Raw genomic sequence first — 15,344 nt, forward strand, 5'->3', positions numbered from 1 at the left:
TAGACTCATCATTGCTACTTCATTTGCCTGAAAATATGTTTGCATTATTGCTTGACTAAAATTATTAGCTGTCTCAAAATAAATGATAGGACATGAGAGATCATAGCTGTGGAAAGGAAAGTAACAGTATTGACTAACGAAATTTGGTTGCACCTAAAACCGTCTTTCCTGTACAATTGTCATGTAGTGTTGTTATAGGAACCATACATGGTTAACTTCTGAAACTTGATGTTGCTTTAAAAATTTGTACTCAGATTCTTTAAGTTGATAAACGTAAGAACAACTTTCTTTTGGAACAAAAGGAAATAAGGATCCAATGGAACTCAAGGATGAAACCATGAACTAAGAAATACTGGAGATAGCGGGTCATGGAGTTCCTAATCAATTATGATGAATCTGCAGAACCTGTAGCAGAAAGTCTTTGCCAAGTTGTAGGAGGCTTTTGATTTCTATCTTTTTTTTTCTGAGCTTAATTTCTTTTGTAGCTGAATTTGGATATTGACATATTTGAGAAGGTGAAAGGTTTTGCAAGGGGTAATCAACTTGATTCCCTACTTTCTTTATTATTTCATTCTTATTATTTTGAATGAATAAACTATACATTGGTAGGCCACATTATACACATTCCCCCTCATCAAATAAGGAAATGAATACAATTACAATCAAATCATATCCTAGGAACTTAAATAAAATCATCTCATAATTATATCCATAACCAAAATCTTCCCTGTGAGGAGATTTGTTGACTTTTTTTCATATTTTCTACAACATACACGATGAATCTATTAAATAAAACACAAAATCTTGTAACACAGTACCAAGTGCTCCTAGTAAAACCATTTACACAATCAGCATTTATTGATCAACATTTTTCTTGAACTATAATTTTTACTCCTGTGTCAACATTGCTTTATTTGTAAATTTCATTGCATGAAGAGCACTATTTATTTATTTATTTAATCCAAATAATACATATTCCACTATTTATTTGCTACTGACTACCTTAATATCCTTATATTACGTTACACACCCTTGTTGGTTTTATGTGTAATGGCCAACCTACCAATCTAGGTCTGTACATTATTCATTAGGAAACATCCTAAGAAATTGGCTGCTATGCTGTGATATCCTTGAGGTCATAATGAAACTCTCAAATAGCTATGTAAGGCAGGCAACATGCAGATTTGATGGATTTTAGTCATATGTTTCTGGGGAACCCTTTTTGAGTCTTCTATTTTATTTATTTATACCAGGAACACACCGTTACTGTAGCCTTTCCCCCAGACTAGAAAGCTGCCTTCCATATTTTTGTCCCAGACCTTGCATTTTATGGTCATCCACCCCCTCATAAATTTTCTGCCCATCATAAATTTTCTGCATGATTATAAAGTTCTAAGCTCCGATTCTGACTTCATACCTTCAATCATGTTATCATGGATTTATTAGTGCTATTACTAATTTGACCGTGATTGGTGAATTTGCACAAAATTCACCTACAAAAGAGTTTTCATCCTTTATGTGAATTTATTTATTTTTTGAATAAGTTCAACTTTTATATATTAGAAAAGAGAAAGAACGCAAGATGCGTTCTAGGGTTCATTCTCTATATGAATTGCTTGCATTGGTGAAAAGTGAAAACAAATGGAATACATTAATATTCTTTAAAATAAAATAAAAAGATAAGGTTTTACTTTTAGAATATAATCATGCAATTGTTGATTTTGAGCACTGGACCTTATGAATTATTTGAAAAGTTACTTTAATTGCAATTCCAAAACATTTTCATATAGAATGTTCTCTCCTTTTTAAAGTACTTAAATTGATTTTAAAATCAATGATCTTTGATTAAAGGTATCATGTTACTTGATATATATAAGCTAATTATATATATTTTTTTAAAAATGATCTATTTGAAAAAAATTTTAAAAAAAAAATTGTTTAAGCACACAACAACCAGACAAGAGCATAACATGAGAGTAAAAATTAATTACAGAATAAGGTTTCTACAAGGTATATAAGCTAATTATGTAAGCATTTGTCAGAGAAATTTGATGTTAATTAATAAAAAACTACTTTCCAATTATAATTACTGACATTTTATTAGGTTCATTTGGCAGACTAGAGTTTTGTGAATTTTGTTCTCAAAATCATACTTATTACTAATATTATAACCTCCACGTATGTATCTGATTTCTTCTGAGAAGAGAAGGATGTCAGTGAAATGAGATTCCTTCCCTTAAACTTGGAATGAATCTTTGCTGGGTAAGAAAGTGAGATATCACTTGCAGTGTTGCAGACATTAATGGTGGGCCTGAAAACTAAGATACAATATTTTATTGTTTCTTTCTCCATATTAACAAATTCATTTGGTTAGTTTTTTTTTTCTCATTCTAACATTTTTCTCTTGCCAACATTTCGATGATATTAGTACAGAATTTCCAAGGCTGTTTACACACAATTTTTTTTTTTTCTTTCTATTTTTCAGTCTCTCTATTCAAGGCTTAACTAGAAGAAATCCGAGTGAATAAGCTAGAATGTGGACCTGAGTGGTAGTCATAACCTATAAATGTTAAGTTGATGTGTGCTAATGACATTGCCCTCTTTCACATGCAACTGTTCTCCTTGTATCTCTATGTGATTCGCAGGGGCCAATCCCCAACTCCAAGATTGATTCCTTTTACAACCATCACTTTCTCTATATGAAATTTTATTTCATCTTTGACTGTTTGCATCACTTGATGGAATAATAAAAGATCAACATATTTTTTCACTCAAAGAACTTATTGTAACAGAGTCTGGGGATTGCATTGAAAACTAAGGAAAAACTGAATGATTAAAATCCAAGAATTTTAGTCCATTCCTTTTTATTCTCAAAGTTATGTTTTCCTAGTTTTCAAATGAAAATTGAGTAAATATTCATGAACTATTTGTCCTTCTCAAGGATTCTGCTGTAAAAGGAATCTTCCAAATCATAGTAATATCCATCACTAGTTAATCGCAAGATATGGTTGTTCATATTGCTCATGTGGTCCATTCACTGGACTACTACTGGTACTTAGGGAAAGGGGGGCATCCACTTAATTAGATTGTCATTGAAATGTTATTTTCTGTGACCAATATGCATTAACCTTGTTGTTCACGTTCTGCAGTCCTTTTCAAGACTGATATATTTTAAAAACAGCGACAAGAGCTAATAGAGCTATATATAGTGTAACAATGATTTTAGTGTATCAACATTCTTGTAACAAGTCTTGAATACATAAACTAAACCAAGTTTATTTGGGAACTTCGTAGATAATAAAGATCGCACTAAAAATGTGGTCAAATGTTGTATTATGGAAATTCTGACTGGTGTTTTCTCTTCAAAATAATGAATCAATGTATATACTCTGTAACATTGACCTTAACTTTCTAGTGGAAAAATGTGGCTCGCATTTTAGAATCAGACAAGGGCTGCTTTTTAGGGGATTTCATTGTTTTTTTAAGTAGAAGTTATCCTTATTATAAGTGGATTCTTCTGTATGATAATACAGATCATGGGGTGACGCCCAATTGAAAAGATTATAAGTTGGACTGGTGGGTTGGTAAGTGTAAGGTAATTAAGGCATGATGTAGGGCACAAAAATTGAGTGGATGCTTGAATATTGCTTCGAGAAAACTTTGTTCTTTTCTTTTTTCAATTTGGATGCTCCAAAACGCATTTGGTGTTTCACTGTTTAATTAATTGGGACATTTCTTTATCTTTCTATTTTTAGTATGCAATTTTCATTGCTTTTCTCCTCTGTTGATTCATCACTCTCACTCTCTCACTTTTTTTTTTGAGAAAACTCACTCTCTCACTTTAATTTATGGAAAATAGTGTATTTACTGAACCTAGCTTCATGGTCCCATTGAGAACAGTGGATCTTGCCTCTTTGTTGTTTTGAGGAGATAGATGGGATACAGCATGGATACTTAGATAGTTCCTCTATTATTGTCCTTTTGTGTTTCATATATGGGGAATTCTATGGTCTACCGTTGGGGTGGAATTGGTTATGCCTGGTATGATTATGGGATGCGGGGGAGGCTTGGATCGGGATGTGTAAAGATATGAGACTCAACACAAAATGGTTTTCCATAACTGTGATTTCCTAGTGGATTATATAGATTGAACGTAATATAAGTTCTTTTTTCCATCAGGGCTCGCCCACTTACCATTAGCTCTATCTTCATGGCATTGACAGAGGTTAGGAGTGGCACCATGTGCTCATCCTCAGGGGATATCGTGGACTTGATCACGGATCTGAGGGTACTTATATAGAATTTTATCCCTTTCATTCGCATGCGGAATCCAATCGGGATCGAGGCTTGTATCCCGACTTGTGTTTGGTCTGGGAAATGATCGTAGTTGTGCTAAAACGATTTTTATTTAAATATACCTTGTGACCTTTTTTAATAAAAATGTTCCCCACTTAGTTGAGTAAACAAATGAAGGACAGTGCAGAGGAATCAGGTGCTTTACAATTCCACATGTCAATTCTCTTTCCCACTAAATGTTCATAAGACTTTCACAGAGCCTTAGTACCAAAATTCTTGTGACCATAATACATGTTTCCTGGTAGAATTTCACTGAGCCTTAGTAACATGTGACCTGGATTGAAGAATTAAAGTCTTTCTGAATTCCTTTACCCATTAAATGGTGGAAATATGCAATAGAAAAGTTATTTTGAGAAAATAGTCATTAGTCAATGTTTTGAATGGAAGAAGCTACTTTTTTTTTGAAATATCTGTAGTTATTGATAGCCCAAAAATCAGAATATTGGAATCAATCAAAGGTCTATTTATTTATTTATTTATTTTTGTTTGTCTTTTGCCAAATCATATTAAAAATAGATATAATGGCAATGATCCATTCTTTTGGTCAACTTGTATTTCAGTTGGGACATGGTGATGGGGCCATCTTCCAATTGTAGTTTCTATAACCTTTCTGACAGGAAGGCGTCTTAATTAGGATCATATATGGATCTTCAGCATCCTTCAATCAGTTTCATAGAACAAGAATAACTATAGCTCACTTATTGAAAAGTCTGGTTATTTTCTTTGAATATTTACAAGGATAAAAGTTCAGTTACCCATTTAACTTGCTCTAAAATATGACCTCCCACAATGGGTCAATTTGGTCATCAAGTTGGATAATAAGTTTGAAATAAGTAAGTCACTTAAAATGAAATCAAACGCATTGAACATGTGAATGACTTTGGATTTTCTTTCATGTTATCGACTTTAATTTCACAGTTTGCTTATTGATCTAATAATTTGAAGATCGAGCCCATGAAAGTTCAGTGGGTAATTTGATCTTTCGATAAAAGTTCAGTAGGCTATTTGAACTTTTGTTGTATTTATAATGAAGAAATATGTTGTCAGTTGTCATAATGACTAAATAATAAGTAACCTTGTGTTTCTCAGAGTGAAATAGACCTAGACTTATTACCAGATAATGTGCATCCAATCAAGCAAGACCATTAAGTAGGAAAGTTTTGAATGGATATCCTACTAAGCAAAGTGGGTTCACCACCTTTATTTATATATTTGCTATTCTTTCATCCATTTCTCACTTGGAAGACTCTGTTTCTGCTTTACTTTTATAAAAGCTCATATATGTTCTCACAATTTTGTGTCAACCCTTAGCATTGTCTGACTAGCCAAATAAATTTTCTTTCAATAACCTGTCCTTCTAATGGAAGCCAAAGATGACTACACCAAGGATGGTACTGTTGATCTTCGTGGACAGCCTGTTCTTGCTTCCAAAACTGGCAAATGGAAAGCCTGCTCTTTTCTTGTTGGTGAGCTTATCTTCAATCTCTTATCCCCCTTCTTCCTCTTAGAGTGAGTCTTGTTTATTGAATATTTCCAACTGCTTTTTACTTTCAACTTTCAACCACTATATTTGATTTACATCTTTTTCCCTTGACATGATTTTCTTTGGATGATACCAGAACTCATCAGGAGTAAGTTGGATTTGTGTAACTTTAAGAAAATATAATGAAACCGAGCCTTTTGATTATTATCCTTTTCTTGTATTACGTTTGGGGCAAAAGATGCATTGAAATGTTCAATAACCTGCATGAATTATATTTTGAACCATCAGTGATTGTCAGGTGTTATATTATTTACCAAGACCAGTGTATTCATATATATAAATTTATTCATGTAAAATGAATGATTCAGGGTACGAAGCATTTGAGAGAATGGCCTTTTATGGAATAGCTTCCAACCTAGTGGTGTATTTGACCACTCAACTCCATGAAGACACAGTTTCATCTGTGACAAATGTCAACAACTGGTCAGGTGCTGTTTGGATGACGCCTATCATTGGTGCTTACATTGCAGATTCTTACTTGGGTCGGTTCTGGACCTTCACATTGTCATCTCTTATCTATGTCGTGGTATGCCAATTCATTTTTCTTCATAATTACCTTTGTGCTAATTTGATATTGTGTAAAATGGAATCTAATCGCCATTAACAAATAGATAATATATGTAATTAGCTATAGTCCCATAATCTTCTAGAAATACTTGTAGTTAGATAACTTTTTTTATGGAAGTTACCCTTAAGCCTGATAAGTTTTATTTAGTTTAACTGGAATCTGAAAACCAAGTAAGAATTAGTAAACTAATTTCTCTCAAAAAAATAAAATAAAATGTTCCCTTTAGCATGATTATAATTGAATATATTCGAGATTTTCACCTTGAAAATGCCACATGGCTCTCTAAATTTTGGGATCACCTACTTCTGGAGGCCAACTAAATCATCTCAATTTTCTAGAGGGGACCTAAAAAATGGTCCATTACTGTCAATAAAAATAATGGATATCTCATATATTAAAAATAAACAAAAAAATCAGTGCCCATTGTCGACATCTCTAAGGTATATTCTCCTTTTGGTATTCAAAAATGATTTTTCATCTTTTGCTGTCTTTTTGTTCAGGAGACATAGGTTTGAATCTCAATGTGAGTCATAACCCCATAAATTATAGAGGAAGACCACCAATAGAACTGCTTTTTTTTTAGATTATAATTTAAGATGGGAGAAGTTCAATTCTTTCCTGATGTGTACTGATTCTTCCGTGGGTCTCTTATATTGGTGCGTACAGTTCAATTCAGGTTGCAATTCGCGATAACTTTATTAATACAAACTTTACTATTTAAAAAAAGTTAAATATATGGAAGAACATTTTCCACCTCATGTAAATTATTTCACGAAAAAGATTTTGCAAGTTGTTGCTAAATGGTGTCTAATCAAGGTTGGAGAGTTTTCTGTAGCAAATTTCTTTCTTGCTTTGTATTATTGCTCCAGTCATTCCTAATAAATTTTTAGTTAGGAGTGACTTCAAATGTGACCAGAATCTTATAACCATTCATCTGCTTTTTTTTTTTTTATCTGAATATGGTTTACTGAGGTAGAATGAATTGAATTGACTCATCATTAACTAATGATGAAAAAACAGGGTATGGTGCTTCTGACAATGGCAGTGTCCATAAAATTCTTAAAGCCAACATGCAGTAATGGAATCTGCAACAAGGCCACTTCTTCTCAGACATCATTCTTTTATGCAGCTCTGTACATCATTGCTATTGGTGCTGGTGGTACCAAACCAAATATCTCCACATTTGGTGCTGACCAGTTCGATGACTTCAACCCTCATGAGAAGAAGCTCAAGATCTCTTTCTTCAACTGGTGGATGTTCAGTGCCTTTATTGGTGGCCTCTTAGCCACACTAGGCCTTGTCTATATTCAGGAGAATCTGGGATGGGCCTTAGGCTACGGAATCCCCACTGTGGGTCTCCTTTTATCACTTTTTGTCTTCTACTTGGGTACTCCTCGTTACAGGCACAAGTTCAGGAAATGCAAGAGCCCTGCCAGATCCCTGCTCCGGGTCCCAGCTGCTGCATTCGCTAACCGCAAACTTGACTTACCCCAAGACCCCTCCAAGCTTCATGAGCTCGATGTTCAACATTATATTACCACTGGGGAACGCCAAGTTCATCATACTCCCGTATTTAGGTAAGAAAAAACTGGTTTTTTCTACATCAATATGAAAATACCCTTTATTTCATTTCATCCAAATAATACACTTTTTCATCAAACAAGCTCTTGGTTGGTTTCAGGAAATTAGACATATTATACTGTATAGTCTACATAGCTAGCTAACTATATGGTTGACCGGGAAATGATATTTACTGATTATAAAATTTTGAATGGAGATTCAAGAATTCTAATCATTACTTTTGAATTGGCTACAAATGCTCCCTATTAGTCTTGACCCTTGTTTGATATTGGGTTATTGAGTAATGATTATTTAGAAGAAAATAAATATAAAGTACAGTATTCTTAATATTATTATTACTTCATCATATAATAAAAAGAAGAAGAAGAAGATCATGATGGGTAGTATGGGTAAGGCCCACTTATATTTGAAGATAAGCCTTCTCCTATATTGTCCTAAGCCAAATGACAACACTCACTGGTTATCTAATTTGCATATATTCACCAATCACAACTTATATTTATGGTTTGGTTGTCAGAATTAGGACCCACACGTCTCATGGTCGGTCGCCCATTTTGTAAATGGTTTGACATTTTCTTCCATTACCCACTTTCTGGTTTCAGTGGTTGAACAATTGATGCTTCTTTTTTTTAACTTTCTTTCTTTTTGTAATATACCTAATAATCATTTCTTCTAGATTTTGCTTGCTCAATGATGCCATATGAATTAGTTTTGCTTATTATGTTGGTCAAACATGATGATAATACACTAGATATGATTGAGCCATCTAGAAACAATAGATATGAACTTGTTCTAATTAGAAACATTGATCTACGTCCAGGTTTTTGGACAAGGCAGCAATCAAAGACACGAGAAGAATCCCATGCACAGTAACCCAAGTGGAAGCGGCAAAGCTAGTCCTGGGAATGTCAATGATATGGCTAGTAACCTTAATCCCCAGCACCATATGGGCCCAAATCAACACCCTCTTCGTAAAACAAGGCACCACTCTGGACCGTCGTCTCAGCTCCAACTTCCAAATACCAGCAGCCTCACTTAGCAGCTTCGTGATCATCTCCATGTTAATCTCAGTCCCCATTTACGACCGTTACTTCGTCCCATTCATGAGCCGCAAGACAGGGAACCCACACGGGATCACCCTCCTGCAGCGTCTGGGCATCGGCTTCGTCCTCCAAATCGCTGCCATTGCGGCAGCATACGCAGTGGAGGTGAGGAGAATGCGGGTGATAAGGACGAACGGGATAGTAGGTCCTACAGAGGAGGTGCCCATGAGCATATTCTGGTTGATGCCACAATACGTTCTGTTGGGAGTGGGAGATGTGTTCAATGCGATCGGTCTGATGGAATTCTTTTACTACCAGTCACCGGAGGATATGCAGAGCATAGGAACGACGTTTTTCACTAGTGGAATTGGAGTGGGGAACTTCTTGAATAGCTTGTTGGTGATAATGGTGGATAAGGTGACTGGAAGAGGCGGTGGAGGGAAGAGTTGGATTGGGAAGAATCTGAATGATTCTCACTTGGATTACTATTATGGGTTTTTGTTGGTTATATCTTCACTTAACATATGTGCATTTGTGTGGGCGTCAAGCAAGTATGTTTATAAGAGAGAATCGACATTGGGTATTGGATTTGAGAGGATGATGATGGAACAAGGCAGTTCCAGTTCTAGTTCGGCCATGGATACATCTAAGCTAGATCTACAAGTATGATTTCTCTTCTAATATGGCTACTGTAATTCATGTATAGCCGATGCTATTTGGATTGGATTGGATTGGTGCATAATATATAATAAGACTATAACTCTAGTTGCACGAAATATTATATCAATATGTTTGAAAAAAATATGTAGAATAGGGTGAAGTTGAGTTTGAATTAAAAAAAAGGTTATTAAATTTGTTAAATGTATATAACTAAGATATATTTTAAAATATTATATTTTTTTATAAGGAATTAATTTTTAAATTTAAATGGAAGTTATATATAAAAAATTAATTAGTAAATAATAGAATATAACATTTATAAAATAATTGATGATCTAGATATTAAATTATATAAATAATTTATAAAAATAAAACTCTCAATTAAGAAGATCCAACAATTGTTCAATTTGTGTTCTTTCAAATACGAAATATAGAAAATCCAATGAAACAGTGTCGGAAGAATCTCTACCAAATATTTTGAACGACAGTTAGACTTATTTTTTAGCTCATGGTTGATAAGTAACGTCGAACAATGTTCTGCCAAATGAAAATTCACCATATATATATATATTCGAAATAGTGAGAAATTGAGAGGATACACGTAGATTGGGTCCTCCATATGAAAAATGAAAAATAATTCTAGATTCAATTATTTTGTCTCTTTTACAGTTAAGAATGGGACGACTCGAGAAAGGATTACAAACACAATCGAATGGTACGAGGAGTAAACGACTTATCAACGATTGAAAATATTATTCAGATTATAAAAATTCAAGAAAAAATCGATCTAACTAAACATAAGGTTGGACCGAACAAAACTTAACACGATGAAAAAAGAAACGAGATACCTATGTTAAAAATGTATCGAATTGGCCAAGAACGATTGAGAGATACCTATGTTAAAAATGTATTGAATTGGCCCAGAAAGATTGATCTTTTAACTTCTCTCGGGTTTATTTTTGTAGAGAGATAAATGAAATTTATTTTATTCATATTAAAATTAATTTATAAATAAATATATATATTTCAAATCCAAATTTATTTATAAGAAATCTTGAATTCTACTATCTAATCAATTGCGGGCCAAAAAGAACATGGACTGCTAGAAGGCCCAAAACTAAAAGAAAATTGCTGGCAGCTGCTAGCTAAAGTTTGTTATAGAAAATTTGTTTTTGCTAAGAAGTTTGTTTGAGATTAATTTAGAGCTTGTTTGATCTAAGATTGATTAATTAGAATTCTAAATAACTCATTATATAATCAACTATCAGCAATGAATATTACTTTTTAAACTAACATTTAAAATATTAAATACTATATAATATTTTGTTCTAAATAAATTATTTATTTACATAAGAAAAAAAAGATTATTTCTTAATAATTATAAATCAAACAAATTTAATTCTTACTTAAAACGTCTTAAATTAAATTAAAGTCAAAAAAATTAAAATTCTACTCAATCAAACTCTCAAAATCTTAGATTCTAGTTCACTTTTCACTTGGTTGATGGAGTTGTGTCCCCTTATTTTACAAATAAATGTTTTACCATTTATCATTTTAAAGAATAAATGATACCGGGTCAATTCAGAGTTGGAAGTCGATGTTATAGGACGGATGATCGATTCAGATGTTGCGGCCCTTCTATGTGGTACCTTGATCCTTCAAATCATTGTTGGTTTTTTGTTATTATTAGTTTTGTTTTGTCTTGATACTTCATTTGAGTGTATTTTGATTAATTATATAAATAAAAATTGAACATTTAAAAAATAATTAATATTTTGCCATTTTTCTAGTAAGTAATTGGTAAAGATATGAGTAGCCAACAAAAAAAATGTCAAGAATGTGGGCCTTTTCTAAAGGCTCTTTGCTTATTATTTAAGAATTTTGTGCATTTGTTTACCAACCACTTTGAAATATCATTAGAAATGTGACACTAATTTAATCAATTAAATGAGCTAAGGAAGAACAAGTCATTATCTTTTAAATATAAATTAATTGGACGAACTGACCTTTTTATCTATCTTTGACTATGACCATAACTGCCACTCAATATTGATGTGATACATTTCTTGATAAATTTGAAAAGTAACTTTCTGCCATGCATATAACAAATATCTACTGATATAAACCCTTTTTCCTTTTTATTTAAGGAAGAATCATTTCTCTAACTCATATATTTTGCAAAGATTATAAACTTGTGTTGAAAATCACAACAAAATATTAAAGGAGAAGTTAATTAGGACATTATTACATTTGTAATGTTTTAGTATTCTCCTTGTTGAAGGCATAGAGTTGTTTTTTATTTTTTTTCTCAACCGTCATAATAATATTTGTCAAATCTGACTTTGTCAAAGAAATATAAGAAAAAGATCTTTGGACTAGATAATGAATCATGATAGAAATCCATCTCTTATCTTTAAATTATTTGTCATCTAAGCAAAAATAAAATGAATTTACCATCTAATTATATTTTTCTATCAAACAATTTTTTTAAATATATTTTTTTAAAACATTATTGCGCGAATGTTACGTATTTTATGGGGGAAAGTGGAATTATGATTGAGTTTCAACGTTATTTTAATTTATTTATGAAGTTGTGATATGTCACAAGTTTATATTTTTCATCAAACCTACAAAAATCTAGTATATCACAAATTTAACAATTTTTTCAAAAAATATCTATAAAATATAGTTCTTGAGTGGGTTCAATATTTTTTTTCCCTTTATAGATATAAAACTATGTAGATCATATTAATTTTAAAAAAAATCATAAGAAAAATTATAAATTTATGTTTTGGTTGACGAATTGAAATTAAAATTAACCAAGCTAGCTAGTATTAAAAGAATATATTCAAACACTTAGGAAGAATCTTCTAGGGTTAGGGTTGATTAAGGATGACAATTTGAAAGTTGAAACTGTTCCGCGAAAACCGAACCGAATTGTCCCGTTTGGGACAGTTTTTTCCCGAAACCAAATGAGGATGGGGCGGGGATGGTATTTGTGTCCCCGCCCCGATCTCACCCCGATTATGTCCCGAGCACTATAAAATATAATTAAATATATTAATCACCAATATATTTATTTATTCATTATATTTTATAGGAGTTATAAGTATTTTTTTATAATAATATAAAATTTTAATATATACAATATAAATTATATTAAAAAAATCGTTTATATAATATTATTTTATAATTTTTTTTTAAAAATATTTTATTAACGGTGCCCCGCGGGGATTCTTGAAATCGAACAAAATCGAACGGGACGGGAATGATATTAAAAAAATTCCTAAAATAAAAACGGAGCAGAATTATAAATGCATTCTTCGTCCCGAACCGTTCCATTGTGATCACTTAGAGGTCTATCAAAATTCATACTAAATTCCTCCTATTTCTGAAAGATAAGATTGGACTGGGTGAGCCTGGAGATCGAGTTGGAGTAGTTGTACTTCATAAAAGAAAATTATAAGTAACTTAATTAGACTTTGACAATTGTGGTTGCAATTTCTTCATTTTCATCTCCAAATCCCATTTTTCCTTCTGAAATCACAAATTTCCAAATATAATATTTATTAACCATCAAACTTTTTTTTACCTAACTAATCCAATAAGTCAATAACAGAAAAAGGAAGTATGATGAAAAAATATATACTTTTATTCGTGTAACTTTAATTTGACTGGTCTTGTGGGGGAGACCGTGGACTTGATTGGAGAAATTTGTGTGTTAATCTGACATTTATTATCCCATAATTATTTTTTGGCATAGAAATTTTGCTCCAAGTAATATTTTTTAATATCATTTTACTTTTTTTGGGTGGAATCACTTTACATGTTAATAAAATTGAACTTGGTTGACAATTATTACTTTATAAATATAATGTATATTTTTTTAACTTGCCTTTGTTTGCTTTGAATTGTAGTTATAGAGAAGAGAATCATAATCAAATGATGTTATTTTGACTAAATGATACTAAAATAGTTTTTTGAAAAACACAACATATGTCATATCTTAGTTAGCATCAATAAATGTAATTAAATTTTCAATAATTCATACAAACACAACAAAACACTAAAATTTCTCAATCCACATAAAATCTAAATTACAAATTTAATCATTCAAATATACTCAAGTCTAACAATAACAAAATTTAAAGACACTTATTGTTTATCAATCTAAGTTGATCCAATAAATACTACTACTAAATGTCTTATATTTAATATATATTTTTAAAAAATCAATCTAAAAATTTCAATAATTACTTCTCTTCAAATTTCTAATACAAACCGCCCTCTTAAAATAAATTATAAATTTTAAGATACACATTTGTTTTCCTTTTTATTTTGGTTTTACATATTTCTTGTTCAATGTAATTTCTTGACAAGTCATTCAACAGCTTGTACTAAATTATTTATATTTTGTTTGATTACATATATAATTCTTAAACTCGAGAATTAATATAAAATGTTGCATCTTCTTAAATTAATTAATAATAAAGTGTGTATGGAAATTAGAACCATACTTTGTGGTAAATAAATAGTAATTTTAAATGTATTTCTATTCACATCTTCAAATAAAATAAAATATCAATCTTTCAATAGTCTTATTTTGTAAAGAATATTCTTATTTCTTAAAGATGCTTTAATATTATTGTTTTGTTACTCTCTTTTGACTATTATTTGTCTTTTTTAAAAGGTGAGCAAAAAAGAAAGGATTCAAATAGTCCAATTCTAACTTATAAGAAGAATCCAAAAGGCTTATGTTATGTAATGTATGCATTCAAATTGAAGCCATTTTATATGAATTAATTAGATGCAAAAATCCAATCTTTTTACAATTTTATATTTTGTATTTCATCTCAGACTTTGTTTATATGCTCACATCATGATACACACTTTTATCCCGTAGATTTCACAATTGAGATCGATAAATCCTTTACTTTTATCCACACTGGAAATTAATTACTTTTATCAACTAATTAATTAAGATTATGGTTAATTTGTAATTACCTTATAAATTGAAAGAGACTTTAATTTGAATTCAACCTAGTTAATTAATTATATAGGGTTGGTTGGTTACGACTTAGGACGTACGTCTAGATGGGGCTCCAATAGTCCGACTGATTTCTCTAGAAGTTAGTTTAATGTGGATTATTATTTTTTTTTAACCTGGTTATGTTTTGGTTTATTTAAATATATATGATGAAGGTGATTTTGAGGAGATATATATATTTTTAAATATTTAAAGGATATTAATAAATAATAAAATATATTATTATTTGTTAAATAGATAATATTTTAATCAAACCGAATAAATATCCCTACTTTAATTAAGCGAAAAATGGAATGAAATAATGTTTGATTATTATTTTTTTTAATCCAACCGAATAAATATCCCTACTTTAATTTTTATTGAATTTAAATTTTAATTATAAAAAATATTTTATTAGTTAAACCAATATAAAAATATATAATATTCACATGTAATGCTTTATCCCTTTTTTTCAAACATTAATTAAATCACTCAAATAATCAAATAAAATATTAAAATATTTTATAAATTTTAAATACAAAATAACAACGTATTAGTTCAACTAAT

General features: G+C 31.0%; 1 protein-coding gene across 1 annotated transcript; it reads left to right on the forward strand.

The window, feature by feature from the left end:
- The first annotated feature begins 5,456 nt into the window (after positions 1–5,456).
- LOC124931030 (protein NRT1/ PTR FAMILY 5.1) lies at positions 5,457–9,863 on the forward strand. Its single transcript, XM_047471418.1, has 4 exons — positions 5,457–5,822; positions 6,208–6,425; positions 7,488–8,044; positions 8,869–9,863. Exons 1-4 carry the CDS (start codon positions 5,717–5,719, stop codon positions 9,758–9,760), a joined length of 1,773 nt encoding a protein of 590 aa, XP_047327374.1. The 5' UTR covers positions 5,457–5,716; the 3' UTR covers positions 9,761–9,863.
- Positions 9,864–15,344: the final 5,481 nt, after the last annotated feature.

Source organism: Impatiens glandulifera, chromosome 3 (genome assembly GCF_907164915.1).
Source record: "Impatiens glandulifera chromosome 3, dImpGla2.1, whole genome shotgun sequence".
Lineage (NCBI taxonomy): Eukaryota > Viridiplantae > Streptophyta > Magnoliopsida > Ericales > Balsaminaceae > Impatiens > Impatiens glandulifera.

What these genes read in the sequence shown, in the direction of transcription:
- LOC124931030 (XM_047471418.1), top strand. Translation starts at nt 5,717, where the DNA reads ATGGAAGCCAAAGATGACTACACCAAGGATGGTACTGTTGATCTTCGT. An exon ending in CATCTCTTATCTATGTCGTG is followed by an intron (nt 6,426 to 7,487) that starts GTATGCCAATTC and finishes ATGAAAAAACAG; the next exon opens with GGTATGGTGCTTCTGACAAT. An exon ending in CATCATACTCCCGTATTTAG is followed by an intron (nt 8,045 to 8,868) that starts GTAAGAAAAAAC and finishes ATCTACGTCCAG; the next exon opens with GTTTTTGGACAAGGCAGCAA.